Genomic DNA, 12,545 nt, shown 5'->3' with positions numbered 1-12,545 from the left:
TTATGCCATTCTCCTGCCTCAGCCTCCCGAGTAGCTGGGACTACAGGCACCCACCACCTCGCCCGACTAGCTTTTTTGTATTTTTTTTAGTACAGACGGGGTTTCACCATGTTAGCCAGATGGTCTCGATCTCCTGACCTCATGATCCACCCGTCTCGGCCTCCCAAAGTGCTGGGATTATAGGCTTGAGCCACCGCGCCCGGCCTCCTCAGGCATTTTAGCGGAAAGTCCTCATTTTCTTCCCTGATCACTGTCTTTCTGCACCATCTTTTACCCTGGCTTCATCTCTCTGCTCTTTCAACTGCCTTTGCAGGCACTCATGCATGCAACTGCAAATCCCAAGTCCTGCCCAGTGAGTAGTTATCACTACTCAGCAATGTTTCCCTAGTCCATCAATGTCTCTCTGCCTTGCTGTGCCTACTCAGGTGTACACACAAGTATCCACACAGATGCCCACAGACACACACCATGATACACACCACTCTGATCTACAAACAAGGGTCGGAACTTTTCTCTACATATCTTGTGATACATTTTGGATATCTGTGCCACCAAAATTGCATGTTGAAATGTGGTCCCCAATATTAGAGGCAGGGGCTGGTGGAAGGTGTTGGGTCATGGTAGTGGATCCCTCATGGCTTGATGCTGTCCTGGAGACACTGGAATGAGTTGTCATGAGATCTGGTTGTTTAAAAGTGTGGCACCTCCTCAGCTCTCTCTCTCTTGCTCCCACTCACTATATGACAAATCAGCTCCCACTTGACCTTCTGCTGTGATTGTAAGCTTCCTGATGCCTCACCAGGAGCCAAGCAGATGCATGCTTGTACAGCCTGCAGAACCAGGAGCCAATTAAACCTGTTTTCTTTATGAATTACCCAGTCTCAGGTATTTATTATAGCAACACAAGAATGGCCTAACACACACTGTATACCAGCACTCCTGAACCATGGTCTCCCAGAACACAGACTTTACTGGGAAGTTACTGGTTTGCAGGCACATTCGGTGGAAATCCTGCTCTGAGCCTGAGTTTCCTCATCCCACTCAGCATGTAGAATCAATCACTCCCCAGAAAAGTAGGGCATGATCAGGCTCTCTAGGATGAGAAGGAGAAGGCAAAAGAGTGGACAGGAGCAGGTCCCCTCCTGCTACAGTAGTTTTTTGGGGCAGAAAGAAGTGGAAGACCCACAGGGGGAGTCCAACCTCACAGGTAAAGAAAGGGGAAAGAAGGGAATGGAGCCTTGGAACCCACAGGAAGAAAGTATCCAGGGCTGCTGGGAGGGGGAATGGAATGACTTATGCAGGTGTCACAGGGCTCACCCGCTCACCTCCTGATATGCCCTGGGTGCTGGCTCCACTGTCCTCTGCCCTCCCCTGTCAGAGCCCACATCTAGAATCTGGACCCCTCAGACACTGAGAGGCTAAAAACATTGCTCATTTGAACAAGGACAATGAGGATGGTGCGTTCAAAACCTTGTCCAAGCAGGGAAAGATATGAACCCTAGTAACTGGAAAGGTATTACTTTAGTTTGTATCAAGGTGTTGATGGACAGGAGGGATCTTCTCCTCAGGAGACTACAGAAAGGGGTACAGACTGTACCTCACTGCTGTCCAAGGAAGGTCCCTCCAGGTGAGGTCGAGGAAACTATTTCATAACTGGTGGGCAGGATGTAGAGGGGCAGGGAGCTGGGGAAGTAGGGGTGGGACAGAATAATCCAGGGTTTCTTTGCACTAGGCATCTCTCCCACTGTCCATGTTTGCCCAATTTCTGTCCCCTAATTGAAGGAAGAAGTGGAGATGGACTGGGAGGGGGGAAGGAGAGGTTTCCTGCAGAAACCAGAGGCTAGCAAAGAGCTGCGCGCCCCCTGGTGGTTCTTCTCTAGCCCTGCAGTCACAACGTGTACATCTGCCTGGGATGGGCCAAGGCTCTTCAGCTCATACCAATGGCCACGCTCTCCAGCATCAGGGCGCCCCCATATCTCCCTGCACGAATCCTCCAAGAAGGAGGGAAACAGCAAGACTGCTGGCTGGTAAGAGACTGGATTCGTGTTAATTAAGCAATATGGATGGTGCCTTGAGTGTGCTGCATACTAGAGGTTTGACAGACTCGCAGGGGCTCCGAGACTGAGTCCTGTCATTTTTTTATATCCAGCCCCTGGCAGCACTAGCTTCTAGCAGAGATAATGAATGTTGAGGTAGCTGACACTGCAACATCTGGCTTCGCTTTCCATTTTCATCACTATTTCTTACATCTTGCGACACTATGAGATTTCCTAAAGCCTCCATTTTTCTAATCTTTATAATGAGGGAGGAGAATCCCGATGACTTTGTCAAGTCCTCCCAACTCCAATTTCAGGGAGTCGAAGAATCCATATGCCTTTATTAAAATGTTGAAAACTTAGAAAGATAGGGTCTTGGGAAGCACTGCAGAATTTCTGACCAGCATACATTAGGTGCTCAAGAAAAGTTAACAGAAACAGAAGAAATCCGGAATCAATAAGAGACTTACCACATCTACAGAGAGGCTGGGGGAGGGGTGCAGATCAGGAGATGGGAGAGTGAGGGAGAAACAGAAGCTGGGAGAGATAGGAGACCGAAGGCGCGGGGAAGGGTGGAGGCATGCGGGGAGGTTGCCAATGCTGTAGGCAGCAGAGGGATATTAATAATATCTGGGTCCCTTCCAGTCTCTTATCAGTCTTTTCAAGCTTCCTCTTCCTTAGACTAATGTCACACCCTCTCCCTTCTCACACTTGGGAAATCACAGAGGAAACAGTTGTCCTTCATCTCGTGAAAGATAGGGGGTGGGAAGCAAAGACATTCACTTTCCCCTTCTCAAATCCCTCTGCGATCATCCTACAAATCCCTCAGCCTTCATGGAGACACCTCTTTCCTCACACAAGAAATTTCCTAGAATTCCTAGGGCTGAGTCAGCTCCACAGAAGCAGATACCCAACATTGCTTTTTTGATCCTGACCCCAGTCTAGGAGAAGCTCTCCACGGGTCATTTTTTTTTAAGCTTTTGGACATCATGGGCCCCTTCGAGAATCTAAGAAAGGTTATAAGCCCCCACAAAAATGCACATAACACAACAATCAAAAACTTGCTTATACTTTTCATAGAGTTCACACCTAAAACCATTAGCTGCATGGAATCCAGCTCAAGAATCCTTGTAATATGGGCTGATTGAACTACTAGCTGTGTGACTGGGGCAAGTTATTTAAAGTTTCTGTGCTTTGGTTTCCTTGTCGATGGTAGTACCCACTCCGCGAAGTTGTTATGAGGATTAAATGAGGTGATATGGATAACACCCCTTACAGCTGTGTCTGGCCAATGGTGCGTATTCAATAAACATTCGCTGTTACTATTACTACATCTCTCTGTGGTAATTCATAGTGACATCTGGGAATGTTCCCACCCTTCTATGTAAAAAACACAACCCAAGACAGACAAAAGACCTAGCTCATGTTGATCTAATTCAGAGAGGAAAAAATGGCCGGTGGTAATAGGACTAGAGAGTCTCTCAATGTCAGTTCCACAAGAGGGGATTCCTTTTTCCTTATCCTCAACAAGTGGAAAAAGGGCATGCTTGTATATATTATCTCATGTATCCCATATAATAACCTGTAAGGGAAGCATCATTATCCTCACTTTACATATTAAGAAACTGACATTAAACTCCTATCTCTCATCAGACACAAAATTCAACTCAAGATGGATTAAAGACTTACATATAAGACCCAAAACTATTATTAAAATATTAGAAGAAAATCTAGTATTGGGGGGAAAATCTAGTATCTAATATAAGGAAAAGTCTCCTGGACATTGGACTAGGCAAAGAATTTATGACTAAGATCTCAGAAGCACAGGCAACAAAAGCAAAAACAAACAAATGGGACTTAAACTAAAAAGCTCTGAACAACAAAAGAAATAAGCAACAGAATGAACAACCCGCAGAATTGGAGAAAATGTTTGTAAACTACTCATCTGACAGGGGACATATCCAGAATATACAAAGAACTCGAGCAAGAAAAAAAAAAAAACCCACAAGTAATCCCACTAAAATGTGGGCAAATGACACCAATGGACATTTTTCAAAAGAAGATATACAAATGGCCAACAGATATATGAAAAAATGCTCAACATCACTAATCATCAGAGAAATGCAAATAAAAACCACAACGCCATATCATCTTACCCCAGTCAGAATGGCTACTATTAAAAAGATAAAAAAATAAAAGATGTTGGCAAGGATGTGGAGCAAAGAGAACTCTTAGACATTGCTGGTGGAAATGTGAACTAGTACAACTTCTACGGAAAACAGTATGCAGATTTTTCAAAAAACTAAAAGTAGAACTGCCATTCAACCCGGCAATCCCACTACTGGGTATTTACTCAAAGGGAAAGAAATCATTACATTAAAAAGACACCTGTACTAGTATGTTTATCACAGCACTATTCACAATAGCAAAGACATGGAATCAACCTAAGCGTCCATTAACAAATAAAATGATAAAGAAAATGTGGTATATATACACAATGGAATATTATTTGGCCATTAAAAAGAATGAAATTATGTCTTTTGCAGCAATGTGGATGGAACTGGAGATCATTATTTTAAGTAAAACAAACGAGGCACAGAAAATCAAATATTGCATGTTCTCACTCATATGTGAGTGCTAAAAGATGTGTACACATGGATGTGGAGAGTGAAATGGTAAACAGTGGCAACTTGGAAGGAAGAGGGAATGGGAGGTGGGTGGATGATGAGAAACTAGTCGATGGGTACAATGCATGTTATTCTTGTGATGGATAACCTATACATGTAACAAAACTGCACATGTACCACATCAATCTGTACAAATAAATATTTAAAAACAAAAGAAAAGAAACTGAGATTCAGAAAGGTTAAGTGACCTGCCCAAGATCACACAGCTACCAAGTGGTGGAAAAAAGTGTCAAAAACAGGTCTGATTCAAAAACTGGTGTTATCTCCACCGTGTTTTGTAAAGACCCGGTGAACAGGGAAAAACTGAGCAGAGAGAGCCAAGGACAGGGGAGTGGGGCACAGGCTTTGAGGAGACTAGAAAGCTCCTAATCAATCTGGTACTGCTGGGCAAACCAGATGCCTCTCTAGCTTGGGGAAGCTGTGGCAGGAGGGCAGAGCAACCTCCATGACTAGACTTGGCTTCCTGACTCAGTGGCCTTCTGGAAGTTCACACTGTGGACACGAGTGCAATCACTGCCAAATGCCTCAGCCTTAACCTGTCCACAAGGCACCTGCCTCCACCCGTAAGTCAGGCACATGGGTTGATCCCTGGGACAGCCTGCCTCATCCCTTCTGCCAGGGTCCAGGCACAGCCCTTTTCCCAACCCGACTCTGGGAAGTCGTCTGCCTTTATCTCTGCCTCTCAATACCTCCTCCCTGGTACCTTCCTTCCTTTCTGATTGTTGATCACAAAGTCTTGTCTACAATTTTTTGGGGGAAAAAAGGGGGCGGGGAGGAGAAAGAGTAAATTTCCAGGAATTGTTCCACTGCTGCTGTTCCTGCTGCATAGGGCAAAGCTGCTGGCCTGCTCCTTTTGCCCAGGTTGGCGAGGAGCCTGGCCTCCTGCTCCTCCCTCTTTCTCTTCCTCCCAGTCTCTCTCTTTCCAGCTGCACCCCCACCCCCTAAAAAAGCCCCACATGAAAACTGCAGAGCTATCACTTATTTCTTCCTGAGGGAGGAGCTTTCCCTTCTGCCAGAAGGAACCACCATCACTTCCTCTTTCTACAAATACACATTGGGCGACAGGAGTAGGTGGGAGCAGGGAGCAGGTAGAGATGAGGCTGCACAGGGGATGTCTGCATGTGGGAAGTACAATTCAGAGACCCAGGAGATAGGAACCACTAAAGGGCAGTCTTGTGAGGAACAGAAATGGTCACAGATGTGGCCATCTGGAGAGGACAAAGACCAGACCAGGGTCTTCCTTGGAGGGTGCTTGGTCTAGGACAGGCTTCATTTGCATGGGTCAAAAGCATGTAGTGGGAAGGGGAAATTCTCAGAAGGCTCCTTACTGAAGAAAAATATCAATGGGATAGAAACTAAGATCCTAGAGAGAAAATGAGAGCAAAACTAACTGAAAAATTGAAGTAAGCAACATTTCACACTGTCTTGGTTCATCATGATGGTTTGTTTTTGTTTTGTTTTGTTTTTTTGAGACAGAGTCTCGCTCCATGGCCCAGGATGGAGTGCAGTGGCGTGATCTCAGCTCACTGCAACGTCTGCCTCCTGGGTTCAAGAGATTCTCCCATCTCAGCCTACTGTGTAGCTGGGATTACAGGCATGCACCACCACGCCTGTCTAATTTTTGCATTTTTAGTAGAGACAAGGTTTCACCATGTTGGCCAGGTTGGTCTCGAATTCCTGACCTCAGGTGATCTGCCCACCTCAGCCTCCCAAAGTGCTAGGATTACAAGCGTGAGCCACCTAGCCTAGCCCATGATTGTTTGTTTGTTGTTGTTGTTTGTTTTATTTTGTTTTTTTTTAAGAGATGGGATCTAGCTCTCTCGCCCAGGCTTCAGTGCAGCAGTGTGATTACGGCTCACTGCAGCCTTGAATTCCTAGTCTCAAGTGATCCTCCCACCTCAGCCTCCCAAGTACAGACTGCACCACCATAACTGGCTAATTATTTTATTTTTTTGTAGAGATAGGGGTCTCATCTTGTTGCCCAGGCTGGTCTCAAACTCCTGGGCTCAAGCAGTCTTCCCATCTCGGCCTCCCAAAGTGCTGGGATTACTGGTATGAGCCACTGCACCGGCCATGATAGATTTTGTGATCTCAGAGTGATCTGATATGTAAGTGGAAGGTTTAAGAAAACTGCAAAATTAAAAATATCCCCTCTAATGGAGATAAATGGCACTGATGGTTGCACAGCAGTGTAAATGCACTTAGTGCCACTGAACTATACACCTAAAAATGGTTAACATGGTAAATCTTATGTATATTTTACCATAATAAAAGAATCAATTAGCAAACTTTTTAAAAATGTTCTCTTTGAGTGCATGAAATGTGGTGTGTATATATATATATATATATATATATACACACATACATAAAGGAATATTACTCAGCCATGAAAGGAAATGAAGTATGGATGCATGTTCCAATGTGAATGAACCTTGAAAACATGCTAAGTGAAAAAAAAAAAAGGAACAGACACAGAAGGTCACATATGACATGGTTCCCTTTCTATTAAGTATCCAGAATAGGTAAATCCATAGGGACAGGTAGCAGAAGGTTGGGGGCGGGGGAATAGGATTGATTGCTTAATGGTTATAGGGTTTTCTTTGGGGGTAATGAAGATGTTTAGCACTTAGACAGCGGTGGTGGTTGCACAATGTGCATGTCTAAATGCCATTAAATCACACATTTTAAAATGGTTAATTTTATGCTATGAGAATTTCACCTTGACTTAATATATACTCAATCCCCTCCAGGCGACATACCTTTGGCTCAGGCCTAGGCAGCTCTGCCATCTGCCAAGTGTGGCTTGTGTAACACACAACCTCTCTGGGCCTCAAAGAGAGTGAAGATTCAAATCCATCCTCCCCAGAGGGGTATCTCCAGAATCAAACGGTATGAAGTGAGGTGAAAGCCCTCTGAGAGGCAGGAAGCTCTGCTGACACAAAATGTTCACCCATAACATGCAGCTCAGAATCCCTTACCCACTAGTTTGGAGGGAGAGACAACTCTGCTCTCCCTCCCCCACACCCCATCCCCTGCTCATTCCCTCCCAGCCACCCACCACGCCCTTCACGCAGAGAAGTATAGAGCCACAGGGGAGGGCGCCATTCACTCTCTCCCTCCCCATTTAGGAATCTCCCTGAAGCTTTGACAAAGCCCCCTTGACACCCCCACATTCAATCTTTTTTTTTTTTTTTTTAAAGTCTGTCACCCAGGCTGGACTGCAGTGGCCTGATCTCAGCTCACTGAAACCTCTGCCTCCTGGGCTCAAGCGATTCTCCTGCCTCAGCCTCCCAAAGTGCTAGAATTACAGGTGTGAGCCACCATGCCCAGCCATTTAATCTTATCTTTCTCCCCAGATTCTCACCTCCAGTCACAAGATGAAGGCAGGGAGCTCACAGCCCTGTGAGGGGCTGGGGAGAATGGCAGGGTTGGGCCAGAGTCATTAAAAGCCAAACTGATTTTCAGATTTATTTTAACCCTCCCCTACACCTCCACATCCAATTTCACTCTAGTAGGAATTAAGACAGGGGAGAGAGGGATTCCAAGCTGACTTAGGGAGAGGAAAATACATATATATGTGAAGCATTTGCCACAGGCCCGATGTGAGCTAAGCACTTTCCTTCCCTCAACAGCACCTTTAATTCTCACAGCATCCCTTTTAGTAGATAATATTGTTGACCCCACTTTGCAGAGGAGAGCACTGAGGCTAAGGAAAGAGGTAAATTCATTCAGTGAGTGAGGGAGGAGTTGGGATTTTAATGCTGGCAGTATGACCTCCCTGCCACTGGCACACCGGGTCTTTTGCTGGGACGTCCCCTGTAACCGGATTGGGGGAATGCAGGAAAAACCCCCGCCTTCTCCACAGAGCCTCAGCAGTGACAGCTACTTCCCGGATGGGAAGGGCGGCCGTGAAGCCAGCACGGAAGCCAGCCCCACAGCCAAGGGCCCTCCAGCCTCCTCACAGCTCCCCACAGCCTGGACCTGCCGGCCCTCCCTCCAGGACGGAGGGGCTCCCAAGGGAAATTTAGGTGAGTGTCGCCCTCTCCCAGGGAAGATGGGAATCAGGGCTTGGAGACAACCGGCTTTCCCGTGTGATCCATAGGTTTTCCTAGGGGTGAATCAGATGTGTGTGGTGTGTGTGTGTGTGTGTTCCATACTCAAGGTCCAAACGAGACAGAAAAAGAGCAATGAAGATCTGTGCAAAAGGGCTGAGTAATGAAGTGCCAGGAGAGAGGTGGAGGTTGGAGACCACCAAGGAATGGCGGGTGTGGGGGCATTGAAGGGGTTGTTGAGGGAGAACTGGCTGGGGGTGGGAAGAAATGTTGGTAGACACCAACAGCCCTGGCCTCTTCCACCTGAAACCCCTTAAGAAAGTATCTCTGCTCTTGGGTCAGAGGTAGCAAGTAAGTTGTGTATTATTTATTCACAGTTTGAAAGCTAAACTTCCCTTTCTTGCCTCATCAGCCCCAGAATCTTTCCCCAAAGCCCCCGACTCCCTCTGGCCTCTACCTTGAGGACACAAGGCTCTCAAGGTCTGCTTTCCCTTCCAACCCTCCCTTCATCCCAATAGGTGTGTGCTGGTCCCAATGTCAGTGAAACCCAGCTGGGGGCCCGGCCCCTCGGAGGGGGTCACCGCAGTGCCCGCCAGTGACCTTGGAGATATCCACAACTGGACCGAGCTGCTCGACCTCTTCAACCACACTTTGTCTGAGTGCCACGTGGAGCTCAGTGACAGCACCAAGCGCGTGATCCTCTTTGCCCTCTACCTGGCCATGTTTGTGGTTGGGCTGGTGGAGAACCTCCTGGTGATATGCGTCAACTGGCGTGGCTCAGGCCGGGCGGGGCTGCTGAACCTCTACATCCTCAACATGGCCATCGCGGACCTGGGCATTGTCCTGTCTCTGCCCGTGTGGATGCTGGAGGTCACGCTGGACTACACCTGGCTCTGGGGCAGCTTCTCCTGCCGCTTCACTCACTACTTCTACTTTGTCAACATGTACAGCAGCATCTTCTTCCTGGTGTGCCTCAGCGTTGACCGCTATGTCACCCTCACCAGTGCCTCCCCCTCCTGGCAGCGTTACCAGCACCGAGTGCGGCGGGCCCTGTGTGCAGGCATCTGGGTCCTCTCGGCCATCATCCCGCTGCCTGAGGTGGTCCACATCCAGCTGGTGGAGGGCCCTGAGCCCATGTGCCTCTTCATGGCACCTTTTGAAACGTACAGTACCTGGGCCCTGGCAGTGGCCCTGTCCACCACCATCCTGGGCTTCCTGCTGCCCTTCCCTCTTATCGCAGTCTTCAACGTGCTGACGGCCTGCCGGCTGCGGCAGCCAGAACAACCCAAGAGCCGGCGCCACTGCCTGCTGATGTGTGCCTATGTGGCCGTCTTTGTTATTTGCTGGTTGCCCTATCATGTGACCCTGCTGCTGCTCACACTGCATGGGACCCACATTTCCCTCCACTGCCACCTGGTCCACCTGCTCTACTTCTTCTATGATGTCATCGACTGCTTCTCCATGCTGCACTGTGTCATCAACCCCATCCTTTACAACTTTCTCAGCCCACACTTCCGGGGCCGGCTCCTGAACGCTGTAGTCCATTACCTTCCTAAGGACCAGACCAGGGCAGGCGCACACTCCTCCTCTTCCTCCTGTTCCACCCAGCATTCCATCATCATCACCAAGGGGGACAGCCAGCCCGCTGCAGTAGCCCCCGACCCCGAGCCAAGCCTGAGCTTTCAGGCATCCCCTTTGCTTCCAAACACTTCCCCCTTCTCTCCCCCTCAGCCTCTTACATCCAGCTGAGGTAATGGCCAGACTCCTTCAACAGTGAAGGAAAAGGCACAGGTAAGAGTATAGGTGGGAGATTTGGGGGGATGTAGAGGGGAGGGTCAAATTTGTGTCTATCTTAAAATACTGAGGTATGGAGAGGGAGACACGGTCGGGAGGGATAGAGAGCGGGCCCTCGGTGTTGTACTATTTGTCTCGGTCCTTGTGTCTAAGGAGCCATGCAGAAAAAAAGGTGAAATAAATGGGAGAGATAGTCATGGACTCTGGATCTTTTAAAAATCTGCACTTCCAGCTGGGATTGGGAAGGGAGCTGAGGCTAAAGAGGTGCTCGGCAGAGGAAACTAGACACATTCATTTCATAAATCACTCTGGCCGGAAAGAGTGAGCTCTGCAAGAACGTCACAAAACTCCTTTTGTGTGTGTGAGCTTGTTGATCTTCCAGCTCACTATGCAGGTTATGGGGACAAGAGGCCAGAGGCCAAGGAACCAGGCGACCCCAGCAGGACGTTCTCCAGCTGTGCATCCTATGCACAGCTATGATAAGTGAAGGGGGATGGGGATGTCAGGGGTGGGGGCGAAGCCAAGGTCTGAGACCTGCACCCTGCAGCTAGGTCAGCTGCAGGGTATCTCCACCCTCGGCTATCCAGGAAACACAGCTCCATTTCCTTGTTGACACCCTCCCCTCCCCGTTGATCATCCTGCTCCCTCCCCACAAGCAGAGGAGCTGTCCCAGAGTCAGCTCCTCATAGCTGACCTTCTCCCAGCTTCGGATCTAGGAAACTTCCAGACTTCTTCTAGGGAGACACAGAGCCACCAGAAAGCCCAACCCACCCCCATCTCTTTCTCTCCAGATCATAGGAAAGTATCAAGGGATGTCATTCTGGGAGCAGCCCTTGGGACAGCCAGCAGCAGGTGCTGACAGATGCTCTGTCCTTCACCCTCTGTCCCCAGCACCAGATGGGGAAGGCCACAGTGGAAACTTCCCAATTCCGTCACAGGGCAGAGCTCTGACACTGTTATAAGTCAGTTCTCCCTGGCCATGTCTTTTCATAATTTTCCTGTCCCACAACTTAGGTTCCTTAACACTTCTACAGATGAAGCAAAGAAGTCCTCTGTTAACAAGTAGGTCTTCTGGAAAAGGATCACTTATGTTTGGGAGACTAGGACCCTGTCCATGAAGAACTCTGAAGTAAAGGCCTAAGAACAGGATCTAGTTTCCATCTTCCAATTCCACGTCCTTTGCCTCTTAATCCTGCCCGTGGTGAGGGGACTAGATGGAATCACTGATAACCTCTTCGCCATCTCCTCTGTCCTGCTCAAGTGCTTGATATATCTGGAATGTTTAACTTGGAGCAACTACTCACTGACCTGGAGACCACCTGTTCTGCTTTGAGAAATCAGACCTGTTCTGTGGATGCATTGACCATGTGCTCCAATTGCATACGCACCCAGGTTTGTCAGGAGCATGGAAGGAAACCTGCATCTCCCTGCTCACTGGGCCCAAACCTGAAAGGGCCTTACGCTGCAGACAGCTGCTCAGTAGCACAGAGCTGAAGGCTTTTTGAATCAGGAGTCTGGGTTGTGGCTTGGGTCGCAGTAAGGGCTTAGCCTACCAATGCAGAATTCACATTGAAAAAGACTTTCCTCTCTTGTCCCAACATAAAGAAGCAAGCCAAGATCTGATGCGCCATCACTGCCTCCTCTGACTTGGGCTACAGGAGTTTCCCAAAGGAAACCTAATTTTACATCTCTGTCACATTCCAGGTCACCTCAGAGGCCACTCTCCCAAGGTTAGTTATCACCCTGGCAGTATGAATACTTCCCTAAGGACTCCCATCCATGGAGGGGAAGAGCGGGAACCAGCTGTTACACTCAGCATCTACTGAGCACTGATGGGAGCCCCACCTGGGCCATGTGCTCTGGGGCCAAATGGACATCAGTTCCTAACTTCTTGAGGTCTGTCTCCTCTGTGGAAACACCCGTGTATCAATCTCATTAAACTATGCCAAACTTTTGCCTCCTCCCTCTTTCAATCT

The 12,545-nt window shown here is 48.2% G+C and overlaps 2 protein-coding genes across 4 annotated transcripts in view; one reads left to right on the top strand and one right to left on the bottom strand.

Annotated features, from left to right (window-relative positions):
- The window catches only part of ZBTB39 (zinc finger and BTB domain containing 39), a 40,362-nt gene that overhangs the window by 19,739 nt on the left and 8,078 nt on the right, over positions 1-12,545 (bottom strand). The window lies entirely within an intron of this gene.
- Positions 8,549-12,524, top strand: GPR182 (G protein-coupled receptor 182). 3 transcript variants are annotated; one of them, XM_010389008.2, is made up of 3 exons: positions 8,549-8,751; positions 9,294-10,566; positions 12,274-12,524. In XM_010389008.2, exon 2 carries the CDS (start codon positions 9,310-9,312, stop codon positions 10,522-10,524), a length of 1,215 nt encoding a protein of 404 aa, XP_010387310.1. In that variant the 5' UTR covers positions 8,549-8,751; positions 9,294-9,309; the 3' UTR covers positions 10,525-10,566; positions 12,274-12,524. The 3 variants fall into 3 exon arrangements, with proteins under 3 accessions (XP_010387310.1, XP_010387308.1, XP_010387309.1); XM_010389006.2 differs by lacking the exon at positions 12,274-12,524 and adding an exon at positions 11,584-11,717; XM_010389007.2 differs by lacking the exon at positions 12,274-12,524 and having other exon boundaries at positions 9,294-10,770.

Source organism: Rhinopithecus roxellana, chromosome 10 (genome assembly GCF_007565055.1).
Source record: "Rhinopithecus roxellana isolate Shanxi Qingling chromosome 10, ASM756505v1, whole genome shotgun sequence".
Taxonomy (NCBI): Eukaryota; Metazoa; Chordata; class Mammalia; order Primates; family Cercopithecidae; genus Rhinopithecus; species Rhinopithecus roxellana.
This window is presented reverse-complemented; position numbering and strand designations above follow the sequence as displayed.